The sequence below is a fragment of the Aotus nancymaae genome, unplaced genomic scaffold, assembly GCF_030222135.1.
Source record: "Aotus nancymaae isolate 86718 unplaced genomic scaffold, 86718_ANA_hifiasm-v0.15.2.pri h1tg000022l_1, whole genome shotgun sequence".
Lineage (NCBI taxonomy): Eukaryota > Metazoa > Chordata > Mammalia > Primates > Aotidae > Aotus > Aotus nancymaae.
The window spans coordinates 48,471,559-48,499,538 of NW_026988435.1; the positions used below are offsets into that span (position 1 = coordinate 48,471,559).

The following is a 27,980-nucleotide window of genomic DNA, read 5'->3' on the forward strand; positions in this document are numbered from 1 at the left end:
AAGGGGCTAAAGCAGCCGTTTGTAAACCTGCTCATCCGAAGGGGGGCCTCACCCCAACTGCTCCGCCCCCTTCCGGGACAGCTCTGAAGGGGGCCCGGCCCCAGAGCCCAGGGTCGTCTCCCCAGCCCAGCCTGCACCTCACCTCCAGGCTGTGAGCAGGGTGGGGAGTGGGGATCCCAGGCACAGCCCTCCCAGGGACCCCTCTCACTCGTCCCCTGCTGGGCTCAGGTGGGGGCCTCACGGTGGTCCCAGGGCCCAGCACAGGCCCCCCTGTGGAAAAGGCTGGCAGGGGTGGTCACCGATGCCCGGGCCCTGCCCGAACCCGCGCCCAGCCTCTGCTGTCCCTGCCGCCCTGGCTCCCCCCGTCTCAGGCCCCGGGAGCAGCAGTTTCTGCAGCGGCCGTAGACCCGGGGCCTCTCGCGGGGTCCACACGGGGTACGCGAGGAAGCCTGCACCCCCCAGGGCAGCTCCTACCGAGGGGCGAGTCCTAGGGCCCCCTCGGCCGGGCGTGGGGGGGCGCGGTCCCCAACACCCAGAGCCCCGGAGGTGACACAGCCCCGCCAGGTCGCCCGGGAAAAGGGGCGGGGACGTGAAGTCCGAGCAGCGCCCGCGGCGGGCAGGGGATGGGGAGGGGACTCGGCCCGGGCTGCCGAGGGGTCCCCGCCGCTCCGCCTCTTCCCGCCCCGCCCTCCTCGAGGGTCCCCCCTTCCCCCATCCTTTCCCCTCCGGGCCCCCTCGCCCCGCCCGTCCCATCTGCGGGGCCGCAGCGCCTCCTGGTGTCGGGCCGGGCCCGGCGGGCGGGGCGGGTATAAAGTGGGCGGCCGCGGCCCCGTCCCTCCCTCCTGCTTCCTCGCGCCCGCGCCCCGGGCCGTCCGGACCGGAGCCTCCTCGGGACCAGGTGAGCGCGTCCCGGAGCCCCCAGCCTGGAAGCCGCGGGGCCCGCGGCGGCGACCCCGAGTCTCGGGAAGGCGACGGCTGCGTCCCTCGGGCCCCGGGAAGGGGACTCCGGCCCCAGGGACGGCGCGCGGGGATTCGGGCTCCTCCCCGCCCTGGCGGCCCCGCGTCTCCGGGGTCCGAGCCCTCGGCCCGCGCCCCGGGCCACCTCCCCGCGGCCTCTTCTGGGGCGGAGCCCGCCTGGACGGGGTGGGGGCCCCTCTCCGCGCCCGAGCTCCGCGCTGGGACCCCCGCTCCCCGGAGGACCCCGGCACCGCGCGCCTCCCCAGGGCCTGCGTCCAGCTCCCGCCCGCGGGGAAGACGCCCGGCTGAGCGGGACCTCCGGGGGCGCAGGGCCTCTCCCGGGTTCGGAGGGAAGGGGCGGGGGCGGCGGCGGGAAGGCCTTGGGTGCCCGAGGGCGGGACGGGGAGGGCGGGGACGCGAACGCGGGTGGAGCCGACGCCCCATCGCTGCGCCCGCCCCGACGAGAGCCCCCAGGCCCAGGAGAGACCGCGGACGGGGGCGGCTCCACGGGGAGGCGGGACACGGGCTGACAGCGACCCCAGCCCCTACGCGGCCGCCCACACCCGCCCCGGGCCCGGGTCTCCACTGCCGGCAGCCACGCGGATCGCTGCCTGTGAGCGGTTCCCTCCCTGGACGAGGACCCGCCCTGTGGGCTCCACACCCGGAGCGGAGGGGCCTGCGGCGCGCGCGTTTCCTTCTTCTTCCGGCTCGGGGGGCCCCTCGCGCGTCCGCTCTGGAGATTATTTGAAGGGAGGCCGGGCCGGGCGCGGTGGCTCCCGCCTGTAATCCCAGCGCTCTGGGAGCGCCGAGCTTGGAGCCGAGACCGCGACGTTGCCCAAAAAAAAAAAAAAAAAAAAAAAGGGAGGAAAGAGACGCTTTGGTTTAAACGCGGCCCTGCGCGCTGACTTGCGGCCTCTCGCGCTACGCAAAGTCGGGGCCTGCTGCGGGCGCCCCTCAACGAGCAGGGGTCCCGGCGCCGCCCGTGGAAGGCCCTGCCCGGGATGCGAACCCCAGCCCCGCCCAGCGGAGCAGCGCGGCCTGGGCCGTGGGAGTCCAGCTCTCTCCCGCAGAGGCGCACCCGGAGGTGGCGGAACCCGCCTCCACGGCGGATGGGAGCGCTGCTTCCTCTCCCGTTTCGTGGATGAGGATGACGCCTGGTTGCCGTTCGTTCCGCGCGTCTTCGGTTTTGTGCAGCTCAGGGTCATTTGGGCTATTTAATCACTGACCGCGTTAGTGTCAATTTCCCCGGGTTCCTAAAGGACGTTCTTGTCAAACGCCAGCCCATGGAGCGCCAGCTCCACCGCTCCTTCCCGCAGCCCCTGGCAGGCACCATGCCGCTCTCTGCTTCCACGAATTTGGCCACTCAGGTGACTCACAGGAGTGAAAAAGTACGAAATTCTCCTTTTGTCACTGGCTTAATGTCCTCCAGATCCGTCCATGCGGTAACGTATGTTATCACGTCCTTCCTTTTTAACGCTGCATCATATCCTACTGCACGGGGTTCCTGTTGTTTATCCACATCCGTCTGTCCCTGCACACGCGGGTTGCCACCGTGAACGACGCCGCTGTGAAGACAGGCACACGATTCTTCCGGATCCTACTCTCGGTTCTTTCGAGTGTGTACCCGGAAGTGCAATTGCGGATCATTCGATTTTTTAGTATTTTTGAGGAATTGCCTCAGTTTCCCACAGTGGCTGCACATTTTGGTTTCCCACCAGCGGGGCACCCAGGTCCAGCTTCTCCACATCCGCACCAATAGGTGTCATTTTCTGGGTTTTTTTTTTTTTAATGTTAACCATCCCAGTGGGTGTGAGGTGGTACCTGATTGTGGTTTTGACGCATTTCCCTCGTGATTAGTGACGCTGAGCATCTTGTCACGTGCTTATCAGCCATTTATATATCTCTTGGGAGAAATACCTGTTTAAGTCCTTGACCCATTTTTGAATCAGGTCGATTGTTTTTATTGTTGTTGAATTTTAGGAGCTCTTTATATATTCTGGATATTAATCTCTTATTAGATACACAACTTACAGATATTTTCTCTCATTCTCTGGGTTGCCTTTTTACTCTGTTGATGGTGTCCTGTCACTAGATAGACGCAAAGAACGTTTTTAAATGTTGGTGTCACCCAGTTTATTTATTTTTTCTTTTGTTGCCTGTGCCCTTATCGTCATACCCAAGAAATCATCGCTCAAACCAACGTCATGAGGGTGTTGCCCATGTTTTCTTCGAAGGGTTTTAAAGTTTTAGGTCTTAAAACCTAAAGATCTGGGGCACGGATCCATTTTGAGTTAATTTTTATGTATGGTATTAGGTGAGGGTCTAACTTCATTCTTTTGCATGTGGACATCTAGTTTTCTCAACACCATTTGTTGAAAAGACTGTGTTTATTAATGGTCTTGGCAGCCTGCTCGAAAGTCCTATGTCCAAGGGTTTCTTTCTGGGCTATTTTATTCCGTTGGTCTGTATGTCTGTCTTGATGCCAGTGTCTCACTGTTGATGAGTGCAGCTTTGTAGTAAGTTTTGAAATTAGGAGATGTGAGTCCTCCAGCTTTGTTGTTTTCTTTAAGGATTTTTGTTTGTTTGTTTGTCTGTTTTGGCTATTCGGGGTCCCTTAAGATTCCATATTTGGAATTTGGGTGATATTGACAAGTATTTCAACCCATGAACAAGGATGTCTTTTTTAACGTCTTCTTCAGTTTCTTTCAGAAATATTTTGTAGTTTTCATCGTACAGTCTTTCACCTCCTAAGTCAATTTTTAAGTACTTTATTCTTTTTGATATTATAGTAAATAGAATTGTTGTCTTAATTTCCTTTGGATTGTTCATTGTTGGTGAACAGAAATACAACTGATTTTTATGTGTTGACTATGTATTGTGCTATTTTGCTGAATTTGTTTATTAGTTACAACAGTTTTAGTGGAATTCTTAGGGTTTTCTACATATGAGGTCAAATCATCAGTGAACAGAGACAATTTACTTCTTTCTTTCCAATTTGGATGCCTTTTATTTCTTTTTCTTGCCCAATTGCTCTGGCTGGAACTTCCAGTACAGTGTTAACAGAAGCAGTGAAGCAGGCATCCTTTCTTTATTTCTGACCTTAGAGGAAAAGCTTTCAATCCTTCACCACTGAGTATGATGTTCACTGTGACTTTTTCATATAATGTGGCTTTTATTATGTTGAGGTAGTTTCCTTCTGTTCCTAATTCGTTGTATGTTTTTGTCACAAAAAGCTACTGAATTTTGTCATATGCCTTCTCTGCATCAACTGCAATGACACGTGAGAGGTTTTTTTTCCTCCTTCATTCTGTTAATGTGTGTTACATTGATTGATTTTTTGCGTGTTGAACTATCCTTGCATTCCAGAAATAAATCCCACTTGGTCAATTCATTAATTGTATCAAACGATACTGAATTTAGTTTACTATTAATAGTATTTTCTTTAGGATTTTTGCATCAATTTTCATAAGGAATTGCACTTTTCTTCTCTTGCAATATCTTTGTCTGGCTTTGGTATCAGAGTAATGGTGGCCTCACAAGAATGAGTTAAATAGTGTTCCCTTCTCTTCAAGTATTTTGAAAAAATTTGAGAGGGTTTGGTGTTAGTTCTTTATGTGTTTCATAGAATTCACCAGTGCAGCCATCAGGTCCAGAGGCTCTTTGTCAGGAGATTTTTGATTATTGATTCGATCTCCTTGCTAGTTATAAGTCTATTCAGATTTTCTATTTCTTCATGATTTTGTCTTGATAGGTTTTGTGTTTCTGGAAATTTTTCCATTTTATCTGTGTTATTCAAATTGTTGGCATGTAGTTGCTCATAGTGGTCTTACAGTATTTTGTATTTCTGTGGAATTGGTAACAGTGTTGCCACTTTCACTTATAATTTTGGTAATTTGATTTTCTTCTTTTTTTCAGTCCATCTAGCTAAAGGCTGGTGAATTCTGTTGATCTTTTCAAAGAACCAACTTTTGTTGTATTTTATTTTCTCTATTATTTGTCTGTTCTCTGTTTTGTTTATCTCTGGTCTGATCTTTATTGTTGCCTTCTTTCTGCTAGCTTGGGGTTTCATTTGTTCTTCTTCTAGTTCCTTACATTGTAAAGTTAAGTTCCTGTTTGAGATCTTTCTTTTTCAGTGTAAGCATGTATAGTCAGGAGTTTCCCCCTTTGCACTGCTTTCATGTACCACAAGTTTTTAAATTTATGTTTTCATTATCATTCATCTCTAAGTATTTTATAATTTCCCTTGTGATTTCTTCTTTGATCCTTGGTTATTTAACAAGGTATTTAATTTGTACAAATTTGTGATTTTTAAAATGTTCTTGTTACTGATTTTCAACTTTACTCCCTTGTGGTCTGAAAAGATGTCTTTTCAGACATCTGAAAAGATGTAGACCTTTCAAAATCTGTTGACACAGACTTTGTTGTTGCAACTGCCCCCATCATTGCAAGCCCTTCTCCCTCTGGTTGAAGTGACTTCCAGGAGATTTAAAGGGCTTGGCACCCTTTTTTCCCTTCATTTTTCTATTTTCTCCTTTTGAGAGGTAGACATTGAAGTCTAGCAGATTGAAAAGCAACAATATATTTGGAGAAAATTAAAAAGTCATTGTATTTGCTCAGGGGAAGTCACAGGCTCAGAAAAGACCTAAAAAGACTGTAAGTTTACACTTTATGCTGATCCCTAGCACAGAGACAGCCTACAACAGTCAAAATGATAAAAACAAGAAAAACTGGCAACATCTGGGGAGGAAAGAGATTCTGATTTCACAAAACATACAAAGAAACTTTCTTATTTCAAAGAAAAAAAATAAACCAATAGAAATTGTCAGTGAAAAAGACTTGGTGGTAGATCTACTAGACAAAGGCTTTCAAAGAACTATCTTAAAGGTACTCAGATAACTAAGGGAAAATGTGGAGAAAGTCCAGAAGACAATGTAGGAACAAATGAAAATGTCAATAAAAAGCTAGAAAACTTAAATAGAAACCAAAAAGAAATTCTGGAGCTGAAAAGTACAATAACTGAAATTTAAAAATCACTAGAGAAATGCAAAGGCAGATTTCAGCAGGCAGAATAAAGAATCAGGGAACTTGAAGTAGGACAATGGAAATTATTGAGTCTGAAGAGTAGAAATAAAAAGATTGAAGAAAGGTGAACAGAGCCTAAGGGGCCTGTAGCACACCATCAAGCAAACCAGCATAAACATGGTAGGAGCCCCAGAAGAAGAGTGAGCAAAGGGAGCAGAGAGACTATTTAAAGAAATAATGGCTGAAAATTTCTGAAATATGATGAATGACATGAATATGACCGTCTGAGAAGTTCAAAAAACTCCAATCAGGATGAACTTAAAGACCCACACTGAAACATTCTAATCAAATTGTCAAAACCCACAGACAAAGCTTTTGAAAACAGCAAGAGAGAATGACTCATCACATGTAAGGAATCCTCAATAAGACTTAGCAGATTTCTGATCAGAAACTTTGAAGGCCAGAAAGCAGTGGACCAATATATCCAAAGTGCTAAAAGAATAAAAACTGTCACCTGGGTGCAGTGGCTCATGCCTGTAATCCCAGCACTTTGGGAGGTCAAGGTGGCTGGATCATGAAGTCAGGAGTTCAAGACCTAGCCAGGCATGGTGGTGGGCACCTGTAATCCCAGCTACTTGGGAGGCTGAGGCAGGAGAATCCCTTGAACCTGGGGGACAGAGGGGCAGAGATCACGCCATTGCACTCCAGCCTGGGTGACAATGCAAGACTGTCTCAAAAGTAAATAAATAAATAAAATAAATACTGTCTACCAAGAAGCCCACATCCAGCAAAACTGTCCTTTAAAAGTAAGGGACAAATTAAGACATTCTCAGATCAACAAAAGCTGAGAGGGTTAATCACCACTAGACCTGCCCTATGGGAAATGCCAAAGGGAGTCTTGGAGGTTGAAATAAAAGGATGATAGACAGTAACTCGAAGTTGTATGAAGAAATGAAGATCTCGGCCAGGAATAGTGGCTGACACCTGTAATCTCATCACTTTGGGAGTCCAAGGCAGGAGGATAACTTGAGCCCAGGAGTTCAAGACCAGCCTGAGCAACATAGGGAGACCCTGTCTCTACAAAATAAAAATAATTTTAAAAATTGGCCGAGCATGGTGGCGCATACCTGTGGTCCCAACTACTTCAGAGGCTGGGGGGGCAGAGTTGCTTGGGCCTGGGAGGTTGGAACTACAGTGCACTATCACCACACCACTGCACTCCAGCCTGGGCAACAGAGCAAGACTTGTCTCTAAGTAAGTAAATATCTCAGTAAAGGTAAATTATAGACAACTATAAAAGTTAGTATTGCTGTAACAATGGTGTGTAATGCTTTTTGTTTTCAACATAATTTAAGAGACTAATTATTTTAAAATAACATTAGTTTACAGTTTTAGCCACATAATGTATAAAGGTATTGTAGCAAGAGCGACCATGAACAAAACCTCTCAAACACCGAACTGGGGAAGGAAGTGGCAGTTTATTCGGCTGGGAGCTGCAGCTGGCTAAAGCGTTAACAACCAAGCTCCCTGACAAAGAAAATCCTGGCCCTTTTAAAGGCTTACAATCTAAGAGGTACACATGTGGGAGGGTCGTGATCCGTTAGGCAAGCGTGGGAGACGTGACTAGGTAGGGGTCTGAGCAGTTGAGCAAGAACAATGCCTTCTGGGGAATATTCCTCCAAACCATGTCAGTGATCTATAGCTAAGATTGTGGTTAAGAGTAGGGGGTTTAATCTTTAACCTTTAGACTTGGCCAGTGGCACCACCCGGTCCTTCCACTGACCTCATCTGGCTGACTTTTAACTTTTACTTCCTCCTTTTCTCCAAGCACAGGCTCGGAGAAGGGGGTCTTCTTCCTCAGTATAATTTTGTGACATCAAAAACTAAAAGGGCTGGGGACAGAGCCATTCAAGGAGGAGAGTTTTATTATGCCATTGAAGCTAAACTGGTATTAATCCAATTTAGACTGATACAATTTTAGGATGTTAAATGCAATCCCCATGGTAACTACAAAGAAAATAAGTAAGGAATAAATTTAAAAAGGAAATGAGAAAGGGATTAAAATGTTTCACCCCCCCCAAAAAAATTAAACACAAAAGAAGACAGTAATACTGGAGGGGACCAAAAAAAAATCAATAAGGTATACAGAAAACAAATGCAAAATTAAAGAAGTCCCTCTTTATCAGTAATTACTTTAAATGTAAATGGATTAAACTCTCCAAACTCTCTCTGCAAAAAGACAGAGATTGGCAGAATGGATTTAGAAAGCCAAATTCAACTATATGCTCTCTACAAGAGATTCACCTTATATCCAAAAATATAAATAGGTTGACAGTGAAAGAATGGGCAATGATATGCCATGCAAACAGTAACCAAAAGAGAGCAAGAGTAGCTATGCTAACATCAGGAAAAACAGGCTTTCAATCAAAAAAGGTTACAAGAGGAAAAGGACATTATATATTAATAAAAGGCTCGATACAGCAAGATGTAATAATTATGAATAATTATGCACCTAATAACCATGTCTTACATTGGGAAGATTGTTGCTGGCTCTTAGTCGCTTCCAGCCTGCACGTGTTGCTTTTGTTGGAATGATGGTCATATGTGGGAGCTCAGTATCAAGAGTGCAGACTTGAGCCCACACTGCCAGACTTCAGACGTCAGCTATCAGCTGAGTGCCTTGGGCAAGTCACCTACACTAGGCCTTGGTTTCCTCAGCTGTTGGAGTGGGGATGACAATAGTACCTGTGTCCAAGGTCACAGGTCCAATGGTGAATGGTAAATGAAGGGATGTGGGACAGTATCTGGTACTAAATAATTATCGATTTTTCATTGACATTTTATACATTCTGTTTTCTTCAAAGACCCTTTGGTTCATGTTTTGCCCTCAGATACTTACTTTTCCTGAAATTTATTTGGGTGTACCATGTGAGGTAGGATTAACTTTATTTCCAGTCACAGGGTGAGCCCCCATCCCAGCCTGCTTCCACCATTCTGAGAGGCCACCGTGTCATAGCCGAAGTTCTCACATGTTGTTAAGTTCTCCTGTGTTGTTAGGTTCTCGTGTGTTGTTAAGCTCTCATGTGTTGTTAAGCTCTCGTGCATTGTTAAGTTCCATGTGTTGTTAAGCTCTCGCGTGTTGTTAAGCTCTCGTGTGTTGTCAGGTTCTTGTGTGTTGTTAAGCTCTCGCGTGTTGTTAGGTTCTCGTGCATTGTTAAGCTCTCGTGTTATTAGGTTCTCGTGTGTTTTTAGGCTCTCGTGTGTTGTTAGGCTCTCATGCGTTGTTAGGTTCTCGTGAGTTGTTAAGCTCTCGTGTTATTAGGTTCTCGTGTGTTGTTAGGCTCTTGTGTGTTGTTAGCCTCTCATGCGTTGTTAGGTTCTCGTGCATTGTTAAGCTCTCGTGTTATTAGGTTCTCGTGTGTTGTTAGGCTCTCGTGTGTTGTTAGGCTCTCATGCGTTGTTAGGTTCTCGTGCGTTGTTAAGCTCTCGTGCGTTGTTAAGCTCTCATGTGTTGTTAGGTTCTCGTGTGTTTTTAAGCTCTCGTGTGTTGTTAGGTTCTCGTGTACTGTTAGGTTCTCGTGTGTTGTTAGGTTCTCGTGCGTTGTTAAGCTCTCATGTGTTGTTAGGTTCTCGTGTATTGTTAGGTTCTCGTGTGTTGTTAGGTTCTCGTGTATTAAGCTCTCGTGCGTTGTTAAGTTCTCGTGTGTTGTTAGGTTCTCGTGTATTGTTAGGTTCTCGTGTGTTGTTAGGTTCTCGTGTATTAAGCTCTCGTGCGTTGTTAAGTTCTCGTGTGTTGTTAGGTTCTCGTGTATTGTTAGGTTCTCGTGTGTTGTTAGGTTCTCGTGTGTTAAGCTTTCGTGCGTTGTTAAGTTCTCGTGTGTTGTTAAGTTCTCGTGTGTTAAGCTCTCGTGTATTGTTAAGCTCTCGTGCATTATTAGGTTCTTGTGTGTTGTTAAGCTCTCGTGTCTTGTTAGGTTCTCGTGTGTTGTTAGGTTCTCGTGTGTTGTTAGGTTCTCGTGCGTTATTAGGTTCTCGTGCATTGTTAAGCTCTCGTGCGTTATTAGGTTCTCGTGTGTTGTTAAGCTCTTGTGTGTCATTAGGTTCTCGTGTGTTGTTAAGCTCTCGTGCGTTAAGCTCTCGTGCATTGTTAAGCTCTCGTGCATTATTAGGTTCTTGCGTGTTGTTAAGCTCTCGTGTCTTGTTAGGTTCTCGTGTGTTGTTAGGTTCTCGTGTGTTGTTAGGTTCTCGTGCGTTATTAGGTTCTCGTGCATTGTTAAGCTCTCGTGCGTTATTAGGTTCTCGTGTGTTGTTAAGCTCTTGTGCGTCATTAGGTTCTCGTGTGTTGTTAAGCTCTCGTGCGTTAAGCTCTCGTGCATTGTTAAGCTCTCGTGCGTTGCTAATTAGGTTCTCGTGTGTTGTTAAGCTCTCGTGTGTTGTTATGCCCATTGTTGTGTGTACTATCGGCCTGTTCCGGCACCAAAACCAAAACTGTGATTTTATTGTTTCATTTGCACTTGATAGCACAAGTTTTCTCATCACTCTTTATTTTTATTTTGCTCAACTACTCTTGCTTTTACTTCCAAGTGAAACTTTCATTTTGCAAACTCCTATCCACAAAAAAAGCAAAAACAATTTCTTGGAAATTTTAATTAAAATTACATTCAATTATAGATTCATTTAGAAATAACTGATATTTTTAAATATCAGTTTAAGATAGTGGGATGGTTTCTTATCCAAAACAAGGTTTGTTTCTCCAATATATTCCTAAAAAAAAAAAAAAATTGAGTTTTTTTCCTAAGTCTTGCACATTTTTATTCAGTTAATTCCTTGAGTTTTTGTTGTTTTTATTGCTAGTGTAAATAGCATTTTTTCTGCAACGTTTTCTAACTGGTTGTTACTGATAGAAGAATATCAATAACTCTTTGCATATTGAGGACTAAGTTCTGGTTTTCTTATCTTGCCTATATTCCTATCTAAGGGGTCTGGAGAGTCATGCCCTACAAACCATCATTCTCATCAGATGGGTTTTATCTAACGCTGTATGTCATGACTTACTTTCCAGTCTGACTCTGGCATAACATTATGTGACAAAGAAGAAAATCAAAATATTTTACCACCAAAAATATTTCTTTGCCACATTTTGAAATGGCCCTGCAAAGCCATCCTTTATTGGGGAAAATTTGCATCTGTAAAGAATCTCTAGTAACATAGCTAGATCTTTTTCTTCCAGGCCTTCCCAATCCTGAAGATATTAAGAGTCTAGCACATTTTAAAGATCTGAATAGGAAACATTTGTCATCTGTTGTTTCTAAGGGCAGCCACTATAAGACTTCAAAAGAACCCTGGTCTCCACAATCTTTTATCTTAACCTGAACATTTCCTTTCTATTAATCCCAGGTCTTTAGACAAACTCAATCAATTGTCAACCAGAAAATGTTTAAATTCTCCTATAGCCTGGAAGCTGCCCCTCCCCACTTTGAATTGTCCCGCCTTTCTGGACCAAACCAATGTATTTCTCAAATGTATTTGATTGATGGCTCATGCCTCCCTAAAATGAATAAAACCTAGCTGCACCCCAGCCACCTTGGGCACATGTTCTCAGGACCTCCTGAGAGCCGTGTCACAGGCCATGATCATTCATATTTGGCTCAGAATAAATCTCTTCAAATATTTTACAGAATTTGACTCTTTTCATCAATAGTATATTTATCTAAGTGACTCACTAAATTCATTGTCTTTCTCTCCCCTGCTTTCTCTCCCTCGCTTTCACTTTAAAAAAAAAAACTTTGTTCAGTTGATTTTCTGGGTAGACAATCCTATCTTTAACAAGGACAGCTTTGTCTCTTCTTTTCCAACATTTATGCTTCGTTTCTTTTTACTGTCTTATTGCATTGGCTTCCAACGCATCACTGAATAGTAGAGTAAGATCAGCATTCTTTCCCCCACCCCATTTTTTTAATGCACCTAATAAGCATCTAATAAGCATCATCCTTCTCGTGCAGGAATTTTTAACCCAGGGTTAGATCTATGAATGGAATCCCCAAATTCCTGTACATAATTTCTGTATATGAGTATCTATGCATTTCAGTAAGGTGAAATTGTCTAGACTCTTAAAAGGTCCATGACCACAAAGATAAGAACCACTACTTTAGCTTTTCCTGTAAAATACGATGTGAGCTCTTGATTTGAAATGTGTATCCTTTATAACGTTATTTCTACTCCCAAATTTCTTACAGGTTCTGCCTTCTCTGGTTGTTATTGCTTTTTAATTAGAAATGGACGTTTTGGGGACCTACTGAAGCAATTGCATATTTTCTTCTTCTTATGTTGATGTGACATTAACATATTCCCTAGTGTTTGTGGAATCACTGTATTTTTAACCAACTTCCTATTATAGTTCTGGTATAGCGGCCCTTAACATACTATTAGATCTTAGTTTTTAAGATTGGCTAGGATTTTTGTGATAACGTTATGAGATCTTTAGGGTGTTACTTTTCTGGCCTGAATCCTCTGTGGCTGGTGGCACCTTTGCCCAAGTTCTTGTCCTGTGTGCAGGAAGAATGAGGTACGCAGACAAGTGGAGGGTGAGCAAGACAAAGGGAAGCTTTACTGAACGTTAGGACGGCTCACAGGAGACCCGCAGCGGGCAGCCCTCTCTGTAGGCAGGTTGTCTTGTCAAGTGTTCAGCTCTCAGCAGAGAGGAGGCCCTGGAGAGGGTAGCTCCTCTCTGCAGCTGGTTGTCCCACCCTGTGCCCTGCTCTGAATCAGCCTGGGGCTTTTGTGGGCCTCAGAGTGGGGAAGTGTGTGCTGATTGGTCCATGGGCAGCCATGTGCAGGCCTAGAAAAAAGCACCATGAGTGCCCCCTCAAGTCCATAGAACTGGCAGCCTGGCCCCCAGGCTTCAGACCTGCCCCAGCGGGAAGGTGGGACTTCACTGGGGACCCACCTCTTTCTTCCCAGGAGCCTGTCTGCCTCCTGCAGCCATCCATGGTGCCCAGGCTGCTGGCACCAAGGGGCACCTGCAGGCCAGCACCCAGCTGCCCTCGGCACCCCCCACAAGCTTCCCCTCCTGCGCTCCTCAGTGCCCAAAGTCTGAAGGGGCCAAAGCAGCAGGGGGCTGGCATGTCAGCATGGCCGCAAGCATGTGCACACACAGCCAGGCTGTGACAGCACCTGGGCTCTGCCCCGACTCTGCTCTGAGACTGGAGCGGGTGTCTGGAGCGGGAAGAGGCTGGGCAGCAGGAGCAGGCACCCAAGCCTACAAGGGCAAGAGGGGCCTTCCCTGGCCCCCCAAGAGTGCAGGGGTGCCTGGATCAGCAGCCCTAGTTTTGGCTGCTCCAGCTGCGCCGGGGTGGGGCGGGCTCCTGCCTGCTCCACGGAGCACGAGGCCCGGATCACAGCCACGACTTAGGTGGCTGCATTTGTGCCCAAGGAGCTCCCGCACCACCAACCTGGAAGGGGCAGGGCTCCCACTTGTCCCAGCTCCTGCTGGCTCCACGGAGCTTGGCACCTGGCCACGCTCTCTCACCCCAGGCCTTTACTGGACCTAGGCCTGCATCCCGGGCAGGGGCGACACCGCTGCAAGCTCCCCTTCACCCGGCATGCCACCCGACCCGGCCTCATCGCAGCAGCCCCCAGGGAGGCAGTCTGCGGGGTTGGGGGGTGTCTGCCTCTTCCCCGTGCCTTCCCCGAGCAGCCGGCATGATGGCAGCGGCCACACCAGATGGCATGCCACTGCCATCAGTAATATTTATAGTGATATTTATCTGTAGAGTTACTTTTAGGGATTTTGTTTTAATCAAGCTTTGGTCACGGGTTATGCCAGGTTTAAAAATGAATTGGGAAAATGTTTGTCTTTGTATGTTCTAAAACAAGCTGAATAGCATAGAAGTGCTAGTCCTTGAAAGCGTGAAAGAACTCACCCACAAACTGCCTGAGCTGGCGTTTGTGAAGGGACTTCATTCCTCCCCGGGCCCCAGGCTCGGTGGGTCTGGCCTGCGTCACCTCATCATTGACGAAGCCGCAGCATCACAGCAACCCTTCAGGGCCCTCTCCTGCAGCCCCTCCCCGGTTCCAGTGCTAGGACACGCATCCGTCTGCACCGGGGGGAGGGCAGCACTCAGACCCCTGCATCGTCCTGGATCTACATGCTCGGAACCAGCCCTGTGCCCGTTCCACCCAGCTACTGCCAGCCCCACTCTGCGGAGCCAGCAGGCACGAGGCCCTTCCTGACGGCCTCCTGGAGCTGGAGCTCAGGCCAAGCCACAGGGCACCAGGGAGGACAGACCTGCAGAAAGGAAAACCAGGCTAATGATGGCCATGTCCCCACACTTCACAGGGTCCTCCCCGCTCCTTATGAAGGTCCTGTTTAAAGGGATTGGAGCCAGGCTGGAGAGAGAGTGCCTCGCTCTACAGGGGAGCCCGTGTGGGGAAGCTGGGATCTTTCGCCCGCCCTCCCCTCTGTGCTGCTTCTGAGACAGCCCCGGGCAGGGGGGCGGGCTCCAGACAGTGGTGCTCCATTCCATTCCGTGCCAGCGGCCCAACTGCCTACTCCACCCAGCTCTGGAGGGCATGGAGGGGCCTCGAACACCCAAATCCCACCCAGGGCAGAGCGAGAGGGCACAGCCCCCGAGTCCAGATGCTGGTGACGGTGTGCGCCAGGCGCAGACCCTGCTTCCTTAAAGACTGAGGGCAGTGCCCCCGATCCCACCGACCTTGTGTGTGCACCTGCCATGGGGAGGGGTGCAGGAGGGGGGCATGGGGCATCCGCAGTGACCCCACCCTCCTTGCAGGACTTCAAGGCCACAGCTCCCGCCGAGATGCTCCAGGGTCCGCGCTCCGCGCTCCTGCTCTGGGGAATCCTGAGGGTCATCTGGGCCCAGCAGCAGGAGGTCATCTCGCCAGACACAGCCGAGAGAAACAACAACTGCCCAGGTGCCAGGGGTTGGGGTCCGGGGGCTCAGGGCGTGCAGGGGGCAGTCAGGACAAACCACAGGCACGGGACCAGGAGTCGGGGCTGGCTCGAGACAGGTCCTGTGCCCCCACAGAGAAGACCGACTGCCCCATCAACGTGTACTTCGTGCTGGACACGTCGGAGAGCGTCGCCATGCAGTCCCCCACGGACATCCTGCTCTTCCACATGAAGCAGTTCGTGCCACAGTTCATCAGCCAGCTGCAGAACGAGTTCTACCTGGACCAGGTGGCGCTGAGCTGGCGCTACGGCGGCCTGCACTTCTCCGACCAGGTGGAGGTGTTCAGCCCGCCGGGCAGCGACCGGGCCTCCTTCATCAGGAGCCTGCAGGGCATCAGCTCCTTCCGCCGCGGCACGTTCACCGACTGCGCGCTGGCCAACATGACGGAGCAGATCCGGCTGCACGGGAGCAAGGGCACCGTCCGCTTCGCCGTGGTCATCACCGACGGCCACGTCACCGGCAGCCCCTGTGGCGGCATCAAGCTGCAGGCCGAGCGGGCCCGCGAGGAGGGCATCCGGCTGTTCGCGGTGGCCCCCAACCAGAACCTGAAGGAGCAGGGCCTGCGGGAGATCGCCAGCACGCCACACGAGCTCTACCGCAGCGACTACGCCACCATGCTGCCCGACTCCACCGAGATCGACCAGGACACCATCAACCGCATCATCCAGGTCATGGTGAGCCACTGGCCACGGGCGGCGGTGGGGAGTCCACCCACTCCCAGCCTCAGTTTACCCGGAGGCAGAAGGAGGAGGCTCCGGGCAGGACCTGGGCCACGCAGGTGTCCCTCGACCCCCACCCAGACTCAAGCCACCCCAGAGCTAACCAGCACTTCCATCTTTTCTGCAGAAACACGAAGCCTACGGAGAGGTGAGTGGGCGTCCTTTCCTGCCCATGCTGGCGACCCCTGACACAGCAGACATGAGCACGCCGGGCTGCCAACTCCTGGCACCTCCAGGCTGGACAGATGAGAGGAGCAGAGGGAGCCCCCTGCTCCGCGTTGGACCTGAGGCCTTTGGGTCTGGACAGCTGGCTCCCGGCCAAAGCCAGGCTGTTTAGATCCCCTGGGGATCAGCGTTAGGGTCACCCACAGAGCACGTGTTACAAGGAGCGGTCGAGGGTCCGGCCCCCAGGCGGGCAGGGTCCATCCGCCCGGGACTCAAGGCCCAAGCCCAGCCCAGCAGGTCGTGGGGAAGGAGCTGGCACCGTCGGGTCCCGGCCTTTCTTCCCTTCTGTTTTCTGTCGTGGCTTAAGCCAGCCTTGGTTTTCCAGAACTTGCCTAGAACACTTGACATAACCAAACTCTCTGGCTTGTCCCTGGTGGGGGCGGAGCCTCACAGCACCCCACGTCTGCTCCTTCAGCCCAGCCCGGGGTCTCAGGGCATCTCAGCGTCTCCTTGGCACCTGCCGAGGGTCGTGGGCTACACGTGCTGAGCCCCTGCCCTGCCACCTGGGGACTGTCCCACCCATGTGACCGTCTGTCTCCGCTTCCTCGTTTCAGTGCTACAAGGTGAGCTGCCTGGAAATCCCTGGGCCCCCTGGCCCCAAGGGCTACCGTGGACAGAAGGTAAGATGCCCAGACCGCCCGTGGGATCTGCTCACTGGGAAGCCCCGATTTATTTTGAAATCCACATTTAAGGCCAGCCGTGCCTCCGATGGTCTCAATACTTCTGACCCTAGAGGAACTAAAATTCTTTTTTGTCTAATTCCTTTTAAATGGTATATTGAGAAAAGCAGAAACTTTTAAAAAATTATTAAGCTATGCCATTAAAATGCTTTTGTGAGCAAGCATCTTCAAGTAAGTAAATAAAATGTGAGATGCATTACAGTTAAAATATGATTGCTCATCGATACGAACGAACCTCTTTTGTGGTTCATTACGTAAGTAGTTTTAGGGAGTCTGGTTTGAATGTCCCTGTGTTTTGTAGGGCTGTTGGGCACCACAGGGTCGTGGGGTGTCCCTTGCACTGTGCTGAGGTGCAGGATCCGAGCAGGAAACAGGACACTGAAGAACTGGGGAAGAGCAGCTGGACTCGGGGGCCACACCACCTATGAGCGGGGACAGGCGAGGCACTGAACACGCAGAAATATATGTATTTATTAGGTACAGGCAGGGGCAAAGGTCCTAAGTCAGGCCATCATCTATAGACTTAGTGATAGGGCACACATAATCACGTGAGTCACAAGTGAGGGGGCCACCCCATATGTCACCTGGGCAGAGAGGGGGGCCGTACACAGTAGGGGCCTGTGCCATGTGCAGTAGTAGAGGGTCGTGTGCAGAAAAGGCGTCCACCCCCGTTAGGTCACCGAGGCAAGGAGGTGGGCCGTGTGCAGTAGAGGTGGGGCGTGTGCAGTAGGGGTCCATGCCGTGCCGTGTGCAGTAGTAGAGGGTCGTGTGCAGAAAAGGCGTCCACCCCCGTTAGGTCACCGAGGCAAGGAGGTGGGCCGTGTGCAGTAGAGGTGGGCCGTGTGCAGTAGGGGTCCATGCCGTGCCGTGTGCAGTAGTAGAGGGTCATGTGCAGAAAAGGTGTCCACCCCCGTTAGGTCACCGAGGCAAGGAGGTGGGCTGTGTGCAACAGGTGTCGTGCGCAACACTTCTTATCTGGGGGCTGGAGACTTCAAAGGATTTCTAACAGAAGGATACTCTAAGCCAATGCAGTGGGAGCTGACAGACTTGTGCCCTTCTCTTAAGATATTTATGGGAGGATTCTTTGAGCCAGCACAGAAGCGAGAAAAGACTGACAGGGTGTACAGCTGCCGTGACTGGTCACACCAGAGGGGTTCCTCTCCCTCGGTTACTTCCAGGATCTCAGGCCTGAGGCCGACTTTCCACAGGAACTGGACGCAAGGTGCTACAACTCCTTTATCAGGAGGAGAGGCTCCTGCTCCAAGCCTGCCATACAGCGTGTGCCGGGTCTTTGGTTCTCGTCCTGGTCTGGCTGTTTTCCCATGTACGGCTTCTGTTCTGTGACTGCTCTAGGCATTCCTCCTGCTACAAACTACCATATGGTTATATGGAAGGATTCCATAAATCAGCAGTAAATGTGTCAGTGCAGCTCCGGCTACAACACCTGTATGATTATATGGAAAGATTATATGGAACTAAGTATGTTAGATATAGGTATTATATGATTATATAAACTAGATATATGTAAGCAGTAAGTTATGCTTCAGGCACTGATTCTATAAACTAAGGTATGATTATATATAAAGGGAACAGCTGAGTAATAACACTGTAAGATATTCCTCATGCACTAATTGTACCCGGGGTCTGGACAGTTCTTCCTCCTCGGTGCCCATGGCGTCTGTTACCCACACGTTTTCCTAACAGGTACATAAAATAAAATCCTCGAAAAACTCACTAACACAGTATGTGAAACTCCAATAATTCACATCTGTCAAAAATTATGAAGAAAGGCGTAGGAGGAGAGAGCACCTTCTGAGGAGAAGAAATAAGGAACTGGCCGTTACAGAGGAAGTCACTGCTAAGTAGCTCGTGTTTCTCTAAATTTGGATGACAGCTGTCTAAACCAGGAGGTTTCTGGATGTACTTTCTCCAAGATGAGACATCTCCAGGCTGCAGGCCAAATCCTGCCACCTCCTTCCCTGGCTTCTCCAATCCTGGCGGCAATGCCTACCCCACCACAGCTGGCAATGAATTTGCCACTTGGGGCAGCCTTGACTGCACAGAGAGGTGCAATGACCCGTCCTGTGGGCAGGGCCACTGGAGGCTGCCACAGGGATCACTAGTGGTTAGAGTTTGAGGGGTGACAAGGTGCCAATGGGAGCCCAGGACAGAGCACAGCTGTGGTGTTCCAGAAGCCTCTGCCCACCTCACCCCCTGCCCTGAGTGTCCCCCCTTTTCTTCCCTTTGGCCTTCTAATTCCTCCCCTTTCCTCTCCTCCTCTTTGCACTTAAATTGGGAGCATATCAATAAATAGATGAACTTATTCAATAAAATTCTGTGTCATAGGTTAAAATTTTAATTCCAAGGGAGTGTAAACTTTATGTGGTTTTCTGAAGTCCTAATCTGTCTAAAGTGACTTAGATAAAGGAATTAATCTTTGTAGTGATGAGACCTGGGCATCACTGGAGAATTGGAGGCCAGTGTTGGCCATGGTCACAGCCCCTGGGTGCAGAAGGCACCCGCCATGGGCCAGGCACCCCACCCCCAGGCTGCTGTTCTGGCTCCATCTTGCAGGTGGTTTTCTGGGAAGCTTCCCTCAGAGCTGGAAGAAATGAGTCAAAGCAAGCCCCAGTCTGACAGAGGCTGGGCCCCTGGGGAGCAGCTGACACCAAGACATCTCCACCTGGGTGGGGTCCCCACCTGCCAACCCTGCCTCAGTTTACCCTTTTCTCTGTTGTCTGCTTTCAGGGTGCCAAGGGCAACATGGGTGAGCCGGGAGAGCCAGGCCAGAAGGGAAGACAGGTGAGTGTCCTTGCCCCACACCTGCCTTGCCTGCAGCCCAGTGCCCAGGGATGGGCTCACACAGCTGCTTTGTCCTTCACAGGGAGACCCAGGCATCGAAGGCCCCATTGGATTCCCAGGACCCAAGGTGAGTGAGCTCGACAAGGGCCTGGCTCCACCATGCGGCCCCAGCACTGCCAGGCAGGCTCCCCCCGAGCCCAGCCTCAGCCTCAGCCCCAGCCCCTACCACCCTCCTGCCAGCTACCAAGGAACAGAAGCGCCTCGATAGCTTGATGGCCGCCCCAAAACCCAGCCTCTGGCCCAACTCTGGGCTCAGCCTCCTCCACAGACTCTTTGTCGAGAATTCCGGAGGCCAGCAGCCCCCGGAGCACTCCCCTCAGCCTGCAGGGCCAGCCCTTCCCTTCCTGTGTCTCCGCAGAGCCCCTCACTAACACCCCTCTCTCCTCCTGCCCCCAGGGTGTTCCTGGCTTCAAAGGAGAGAAGGTGAGGCTCCCGCGCTAACAGACCTGAGACCTGCATCGCCTTGGCCCAGACCAGACCCACCTCGCAGTGCTTGCTGAAGCCCGTCATTGCTCCTGGGGCACCAGGCTGGGCTTTTCTCAGTGGTAGCTTTGGGGGTTTCTGGGGGGTCCTGTGGCCTTGAGCTTGGCCCCCCCCAGAGACAGCAATGCCCGTGATGCTTTGAGACACCAAGCTAACTGCCCTGGCTTTCCTTTTGCAGGGCGAATTTGGAGCCGACGGTCGCAAGGTAGGCTGGCAGGGTGGGCAGAGCCCCTCCTTTCTGCTACTCAGAGGGCAGAAGGACCGGGGCTAACGGAGTCCACTCTTCCTCTCTCCAGGGGGCCTCCGGCCTGGCTGGCAAGAATGGGACCGATGGACAGAAGGTAGAGGGAGCCTCAGGCTCACAGCTGGGCCTCCAGCCTCTGCAGAGCCCTCAGATCAAGTCTGAGCTATCAGCTTACACACACGTGTGTGCACACACAAACGCTTGCACATGCACACGCACATGCATGCACATGCACATGCAAACACCCACACACATGCACATGCACACACGTGCATGCACACAAACATCCACACATCGCACATACATATGCACACACATGCACACACACATGCTTGCACACACCCATGCACCACACACACGCCACACCCATGCACACAGGAGCACACTCGCACATGCACACATGCATGCACATGCACACATGCACACAAACACCCACACACATGCACACACCCACACACATGCACATACGTGCATGCACACACCCACACACATCACACATATACATATGCACACACATGCCCACACACACTTGCGTGCACACAAACATCCACGCACCACACATAACACCACACACGTGCATGCACACCCATGCACCACACACATGCACACACCCATAAACACATGCACATGCATACACCCACACACATCACACACACACACACACACCCACACACATCACACACACATGCACACACACATGTGCAAACACCCACACACCACACAGACATGCACACGCACATGCACACACGCATATCACACCCACCACACAACGCACACGTGCGTGCACACACCCACATGCATCACACACGTGCACACGTGTGCACACAAACTTGCACACATGCACACCAACACACGCACGTGCACGCATGCACACACGCACACACACGCTGTGCAAGGTCACTCCAGCTTCCGGGCTTCACCAGCCTGCATCTAATTCAAGGCTGCACGTCCTGTCTTGGGGCGGTTCCACAGCTGCCCACAGAGGCCGGCAACAAGCCCACCCCCTCCCTGCTGGAGCCACAGGAGAGCCCCACCCACTCCTTCTGGGGAGCTCTAGCTCTGCCCTCCTCCAGAGGGGAACGTCCTCTGTGCCCAGGGAGCTCTAGCTCTGCCCTCGGGGATGGCACCGGCCACTCTGCCTCCCAAGAGGCTCCTCAGCAGCCGTGGCCTCATTGTGCACCCCATGTGCCGGGAGGGGGCGCTGCAGTCCCAAGGTGCAGAACCTGCCCAGGCCCCAGAGCCCCGCCCTGAGACTCCTCCCGCCCCCTTCTTCAGGGCAAGCTGGGGCGCATCGGACCTCCTGGCTGCAAGGGAGACCCCGGAAACCGGGTAAGGGCCGCTCACACCCCTCCTTCAGCCTTGGCTCTGGGGGCACGGGTGCCTGGCGGAGCGGGAGGATGGCCGCGGCTGCCATGGGAGCTTGAGTTCGCCCTGCACCCCATCACCCCAAGCCCAGCATTCTTTCGGGTCGGCGTTATGTGAGGAAATCCCCCTGGGAGCTGAGGCGTCCCAGGCTTCGGTGTCTGCACAGCTCCATTTCCCTGCACAGCAGTCCGGGCCTGGCCTCTAAGAGAGGGTGGGACATAGGGGCTCGGGCCCTGGCTCGTGGGGAGAAGCTCGCTGTGAGCCAGGCTCCACCTCTCACTTCTCTCTCAGGGCCCCGATGGTTACCCGGGGGAAGCAGGGAGCCCGGGGGAGCGAGGAGACCAAGGTGGCAAGGTAAGCGGCCTTCCCAGGGTGCAGGCGGCCGGGGCGGCGTGGTCACCAGCCTCCAGGGGCCTCCCTGACCCCATGAGGGGCCTCCTGGAGGCAGCCCCAGCTGAGAAGCTGAGCAGAGAAGGCCTCTCCCGAAACACTGCTCAGTGAGGAGTCAATGGCCGTGAGATGCAGGGGTGCCAACCCGGGGCTTCATCAACTTGCTTCTCACCCGGGGCTGCTCATCCAGCTTGGGGAGCTCCACGGCTGCCCACCTAGGCCTCAGCAGCAAGCCCACCTCCTCCTGAGTGGAGCCCCAGGAAGCCCCCCCAGCATCTCCTGGAGCTCCCATGGGAACGCTCTCTGTGCCATTGGGGCTCTGTCCTCCTGGGCCGCGTGCAGTGTCGCCCTGTCCCTGGCTGCCCCAGGATCCCCACGGGCGGCTTTTCTCTGGGAGCTCTTGGACCTGGGGCCACCCACTTCCTGTCCACCTTCCCTCAACCTGAGCCCAAATCTGGCTGAGTCCACTGTGCAGATGCACTGAGGCCCTGCCCTTGACCCACACTCTGCCCTCTGCCAGCATGGAGGTTCCGGCAGCCCCCCAGCATCTGGCATCCCGGATGCAGCCCCAAGGCTGACCATGGGTCCTGCAGCCCCTTTCCCTGCCAAAAAACATCAGACTGACTCTACAAACCCTTCCAGGGGGAACCTGGCCGCCCAGGACGCAGAGGGCCCCCGGGAGACAGCGGGGCCAAGGGAAGCAAGGTGAGCTCCTCTGCCTCTGCCTGCAGCTCAGCTGGCCACACTCACGCCCACGGCCTGGGCAGAGGGGCACACTGGCCACCATCTCTGCTGTCACCATGATGCCCCTTGGGCTCTGGGGACGTGGGGAGGGACAGGAAGGATGGGCCACGTACCCTGAGCCACCAGCCCCTCCAACCTGTGCCCTCCTCATGGGGCCGAGCCAGCTCCAGGGAGCCCTGCAGGGCCCCCACGTGCCCGGCAAGCAGGTTCTGCTGAAGACAGCAGGGGCTTCACGCCACACGCCAGGAGTGACTGCACCTCAGGGCCCAGCATCGGGCCCTGCCATGGCCCCTGCCCCGGAGTGACTGTGCTGCCCCCTCCATCCCCAGGGCTATCAAGGCAATGACGGATCCCCAGGAAGTCCAGGCCTGAAAGGAGCGAAGGGCGGGCCCGGGCCCCGAGGACCCAAAGGCGAGCCCGTGAGTCCCTCCCACCCCTGCCTCAGGGCCCCCTCTGAGCCCCTGCACCCCGCCTTGCAGCTCGAGGAGGACCCCCAGCTGGCCAGCCACAGCCAGGCCCCCATCCCGAGATATGGGACTGGACCACCCCACAGAACCCCAGGGCTGAACTTAGAGGGGAGGCCCAAGTGGGTCCCCCATGGCGTTCCCTAACCTAGCACCAGCTGCCCAGAGCTTCCTGCAAGGGATGGGCACGGCCCGTCCAGTGCTGACCCCTCCACTCTGACGCAGTCCAAGCTCGGGGCCTGCCTGGGAGTGACCAGAGTGACTGGATGGCACCAGGTCCCCGCCGGGCCCCAGCCCATCACCTCAAACACCACTCCCAGGACATCCGACTCAACCCGGAGCCTCCCCATATCATTCCTAAATCGTCGAATGGGCGGGAGGCACCCAGCAAAGGGTGGAGGGCTGGCAGCACAGCCCGGGGCAGGCTGAGGCCGTCGGGAAGGAGCCCAGAGATCCAGGTCTCAGGTCCCAAAACTGGAGGCTCATGGAGAGAACGGAGCACTGGTCCTGGCGCGGCCCCTGGCACGCCTCCACCCTCCAGGTCTCTGGGCTCGGCTGCAGCCCCCACTCACCCACACGCCTGTTCTCTGTAGGGGCGCAGGGGAGACCCCGGCGCCAAGGGCAGCCCAGGCATCAATGGCACCAAGGGGGAGAAGGTGAGTCCTTGCTGGAGGCGCTGCAGGGTCCGCTGTGCTGCCCGTGGCCCTGCTGGTGAGGGCCTGGCCCGATTCCTCCCCAGAACAGAGCTCCAGGGCCTCACCCTCCGGGGGTCACTCCCTGCAGAGTCTGGGAACGCAGCCCTGAGATCCCCACGCCCCATTCCCTGCTGAGGGAGCTCCACCACTCGCCAGGCACACCCCACACAGCTGTGCAGGCACCACTCACCCCCGGCCCACTGAGGCACCGCTTACCCCGGGGCCCCTCCCCCGCCCCTGGACACACCCGCCTCTCACATGGACCCAGGTCCAAGGCCTCAGCTGAGATCCACGGGGCCTCCCTTCCCTTCCCACAGGGGGACCCTGGCCCTGAGGGGCCCCGAGGCCTGGCTGGAGAGGTCGGCAACAAAGGAGCCAAGGTAGGGGGGGTCAACGGGGGCTGCACCCCAAGGTAGGAGGGGCCGCACCCTAAGGTAGGGGAACGACGGGGGCTGCAGCCCAAGGGGAGGGACCCGGGCAGGGGTTGTACCACGAGGGAGGCAGGAGCTACACCCAGAACCCGGCCTGCTCCCTGCAGTGTGGCAGGGCTGAGGGTCAGGAGGAGCCGCAGCCTCCAGGAGGGTCACCGATGCACCCCTCCTGGGGTCCGGACTGCTGCTGTGAGGCCACACTCGCCTCACACCCCAGGCCCTGCCGGTGTCCACAGGATTGATTTCGGGGTCTCCAAGATGCCGCTGTCAGTCAAGAGGACCCCAACCTCCTCCCTTTTCTTCCAGGGAGACCGAGGCTTGCCTGGACCGAGAGGCCCCCAGGGTGCTCTTGGGGAGCCAGGAAAGCAGGTCAGTGCAGAGTGCCTGTGGCCCCAGGCTAGCGGTGCGGCCCGTGCCCTCCGACCCCATGGTCCACTCCCTTTTTGTCCGTGGGGGGCAGACTGCTGCCAGCCACCGTCCCCATAGCAAACCCAGGCAGCAGGTCCTGGACCCAGAAGCGAGGACCTGCTCCCTTAGACCCTGAGTACCTCACACGCCCCCTCAGCCCCAGCCCCTGGTCCTGCCCTCAAGGACCTCGGTCGGGAAGTCGGGGGCAGGGCGGTGGGCCTGAGGGCCTGGATGGGCCAAGGGCAGACGAGGAGCTGGGGCCACGTGACCTGGTGGTCAGGGCTGGACGGGGCATGTCAGGCCGGTCCCTGCCTGTGCTGACTTCTGAATTTCTCTCCTGCCCTCAGGGATCTCGGGGAGATCCCGGTGATGCGGGGCCCCGTGGAGACTCAGGCCAGCCAGGCCCCAAGGTATGTGCCCCTCCCCCCAGCAGGACGTGTTGGGGGTTCAGGGCAGCTGCCGGAAGAGCAGGACCGGGGGGCCAGCTTGGGGGGCCTGTTGCCTGCAGACATGCCTTGGGCCGGGCCTGTGCCTCCTGTTCTCAGCTCTGGAGTGAGGGGTGCATCGGTGGGGTGGGGCCAGGAAGCTCTCCCGGCTCTCCCCATCAGCAGTGAGCCTTGGGTGTGGGCAGCAGGACCTTCCCAAGGCAGAGCCGGGTTCTCCACATGTGTGGGCGGGCAGCAGTCCCAGGCCTCTAGGCAGGTCCAGCCCCCACTGGAGGTGGAAGGGGGGAGGCTGCCAGGCCCCTGCTCACACCAGCCCTGGACAGCACCTCAGCCCCGTTCCACCCCAGTGTGCACCATAGACCCTGCCCAGCACAGCCGCCCAGCCCCACCCCATCCTGTGACCACACTGACCCACTCAACCTCCTCTTCCAGGGAGACCCCGGCAGGCCTGGATTCAGCTACCCAGGACCCCGAGGAGCACCCGTGAGTCTCAGGCTGGGACGGCAGCTCCCAGCAGGGGGTGGATATTGTCCCAAGGGCCCTGGAGGTTCCTGGTGGTTCCCTCAAGGTGTCAGAAGAAAGTGAGGTCCCTCCTGGGGGTCGGAGGGGCGAGAAGGCTCTGGGTGACTCGGCGAAGGACAGGGCCAGCCCGGAATCAGAAGAGTGCGGCTCAGAACGCGGCAGGGAGGCCTCGCCCAGAGCGTGCCTGTGGGGCAGGGAGATGGGGCTGCAGGAAGGTGCCGGGAGGGAGGAAGGAGCACTGGGATCCGAGGCTGAGCCTCCCTGACTTCTCTTTGCTTCACAGGGAGAAAAAGGCGAGCCCGGCCCACGAGGCCCTGAGGTACGTGCGGGTCCTGGCCAGCTGTGCCCACCTGGGGTGGGGGTCTGCGTGCCCCGCACTGTGGCTGGGAACACACTGCCACGGGATGGTCCTGGCTCCCCAGGTCCCAGCCATGCCAGCCATGCTGAGCCCTGGGGGAGCTGCCAGCCACCAGCTGGTCCCTTTCCAAGCAAAGTTCACACTTTGCCAAAACAAACCACATAGATGTTGCCATTGAAAGGACCCCAAAATGCCAGATCAATCTTTCCACGTAAAAAGCACACTGGTGTCCCAGGTAGAGGCGGCTCCTCCGTCCCAGGCTAACATGTGTCCCCTGTCACAGGGAGGCCGAGGCGACTTTGGCTTGAAAGGAGGACCCGGGACGAAAGGAGAGAAAGGAGAGCCTGTGAGTGTCGCCGTCCTGCAGCCCACAGCAGCTGGGCAGAGGCGGGGAGGGGCCCTGAGGCTGAGAGTGGGAGGACGCCAGGCAGCTTGGCCCCAGCCATGAGCACCGCTCCCACCTTCCTGAAGGGAATGGCTGGCTCGGGGCCTCCTCCCTCCACCCACCCTCACTTCCAGCATCCCCCAGGGTTCCCCTCCCCTCCCCCGTGACCCTCCCACTACATCCCCCAAGGATCCCCTTCCCGGCAGTGCCCCCCTCCACCACCACACGGCATTCCCCGCAGAGCAACCCCAACACAGCATCCCCTTCAGGGGCCCTTTCCCCCAGGGATCCTCCCACATAGCATCCCCCTCAGAGTTCCCACACACAGCATTCCCCAAGGATCCCTCCCCCAGTGTGGCACACACAGCATCCCCCACAGCACCCTGTCCCAGCATCCCCTCCCTAGTGTCCCCCACCACAGATATCCACCAGCAGGTGCTCTGTGCCTCCAAATCCCTAGCCTGGTTTAGCAAGGACTGCAGGTTGGTCTGGAACTGAGTGAGCACAAGACAAGGGATGGATAATGATGGATGGATAGGCAGGCAGGTGGGGGTGGGCAAACAGGTGGCTGGACGGGGGGGGTGGGTGGGTGAGTGGGAGGATAGGGGATGGATGGATCGATGGGTGAGTGGGTGGGTGGGTGAGTGGACGGTGGGAGGACGGATAGATAGCTGAAGGGATGAGCGGGTGGATGGATGGGTGGATGGATGGGTTAGTGGGTGAGTGGGTGGGTGGGTGAGTGGATGGTGGGTGGACGGATAGATAGCTGAAGGGATGAGCGGGTGGATGGATGGGTGGATGGATGGGTTAGTGGGTGGGTGTGTGAATGGGTGGATGGATGGATGGGTGGGTGGGTGAGTGGATGGTGGGTGGATGGATAGATAGCTGAAGGGATGAGCAGGTGGATGGATGGGTGGATGGGTGAGTGAGTGGGTGGGTGAGTGGGTGGGTGAGTGGATGGTGGGTGAGTGGATGGTGGGTGGACGGATAGATAGCTGAAGGGATGAGCGGGTGGATGGATGGGTGGATGGATGGGTTAGTGGGTGGGTGAGTGGATGGTGGGTGGACAGATGGATAGCTGAAGGGATGAGTGGATGGATGGATGAATGGGTGAGTGGGAGGATAGAGGATGGATGAATGGATGGGTGAGTGGGTGGGTGGGTGAGTGGGTGGTTGAGTGGGAGGATAGAGGATGGACGGATGGATGGGTGAGTGGGTGGGTGTGTGAATGGGTGGATGGATGGATGGGTGGGTGGATGTGTGGATGGGTGGATGGATGGATGGGTGGGTGGATGGATATGGGTGGATGGGTTAGTGGGTGGGTGGGTGGATGGATGGATGGGTGGATGGGTTAGTGGGTGAGTGGGTGGATGGGTTAGTGGGTGGGTGGATGGACGGATGGATGGGTGAGTGGATGGTGGATGGACGGATGGATAGCTGAAAGGATGAGTGGGTGGATGGATGGATGGATGGGTTAGTGGGTGGGTGTGTGAATGGGTGGATGGATGGATGGGTGGGTGGATGTGTGGATGGGTGGATGGATGGATGGGTGGGTGGATGGATATGGGTGGATGGGTTAGTGGGTGGGTGGGTGGATGGATGGATGGG

At 54.1% G+C, this 27,980-nt stretch overlaps 1 protein-coding gene across 2 annotated transcripts in view; it reads left to right on the plus strand.

Moving 5' to 3' along the window:
* Window positions 1–837: 837 nt before the first annotated feature.
* The window catches only part of COL6A2 (collagen type VI alpha 2 chain), a 36,381-nt gene continuing 9,238 nt past the window's right edge, over window positions 838–27,980 (plus strand). For both annotated transcript variants that reach the window (XM_064380263.1, XM_064380264.1), the window contains exons 1-21: window positions 838–898; window positions 14,772–14,913; window positions 15,027–15,625; window positions 15,798–15,818; window positions 16,450–16,515; window positions 19,324–19,377; window positions 19,460–19,504; window positions 19,834–19,860; window positions 20,099–20,125; window positions 20,217–20,261; window positions 21,440–21,493; window positions 21,821–21,883; window positions 22,562–22,624; window positions 22,993–23,082; window positions 23,721–23,783; window positions 24,140–24,202; window positions 24,560–24,622; window positions 25,009–25,071; window positions 25,540–25,590; window positions 25,913–25,948; window positions 26,271–26,333. In XM_064380263.1, the coding sequence (XP_064236333.1) occupies window positions 14,799–14,913; window positions 15,027–15,625; window positions 15,798–15,818; window positions 16,450–16,515; window positions 19,324–19,377; window positions 19,460–19,504; window positions 19,834–19,860; window positions 20,099–20,125; window positions 20,217–20,261; window positions 21,440–21,493; window positions 21,821–21,883; window positions 22,562–22,624; window positions 22,993–23,082; window positions 23,721–23,783; window positions 24,140–24,202; window positions 24,560–24,622; window positions 25,009–25,071; window positions 25,540–25,590; window positions 25,913–25,948; window positions 26,271–26,333 (1,671 nt within the window). In that variant the 5' untranslated portion in view covers window positions 838–898; window positions 14,772–14,798. The remainder of the gene's footprint in view (window positions 899–14,771; window positions 14,914–15,026; window positions 15,626–15,797; window positions 15,819–16,449; window positions 16,516–19,323; window positions 19,378–19,459; window positions 19,505–19,833; window positions 19,861–20,098; window positions 20,126–20,216; window positions 20,262–21,439; window positions 21,494–21,820; window positions 21,884–22,561; window positions 22,625–22,992; window positions 23,083–23,720; window positions 23,784–24,139; window positions 24,203–24,559; window positions 24,623–25,008; window positions 25,072–25,539; window positions 25,591–25,912; window positions 25,949–26,270; window positions 26,334–27,980) is intronic.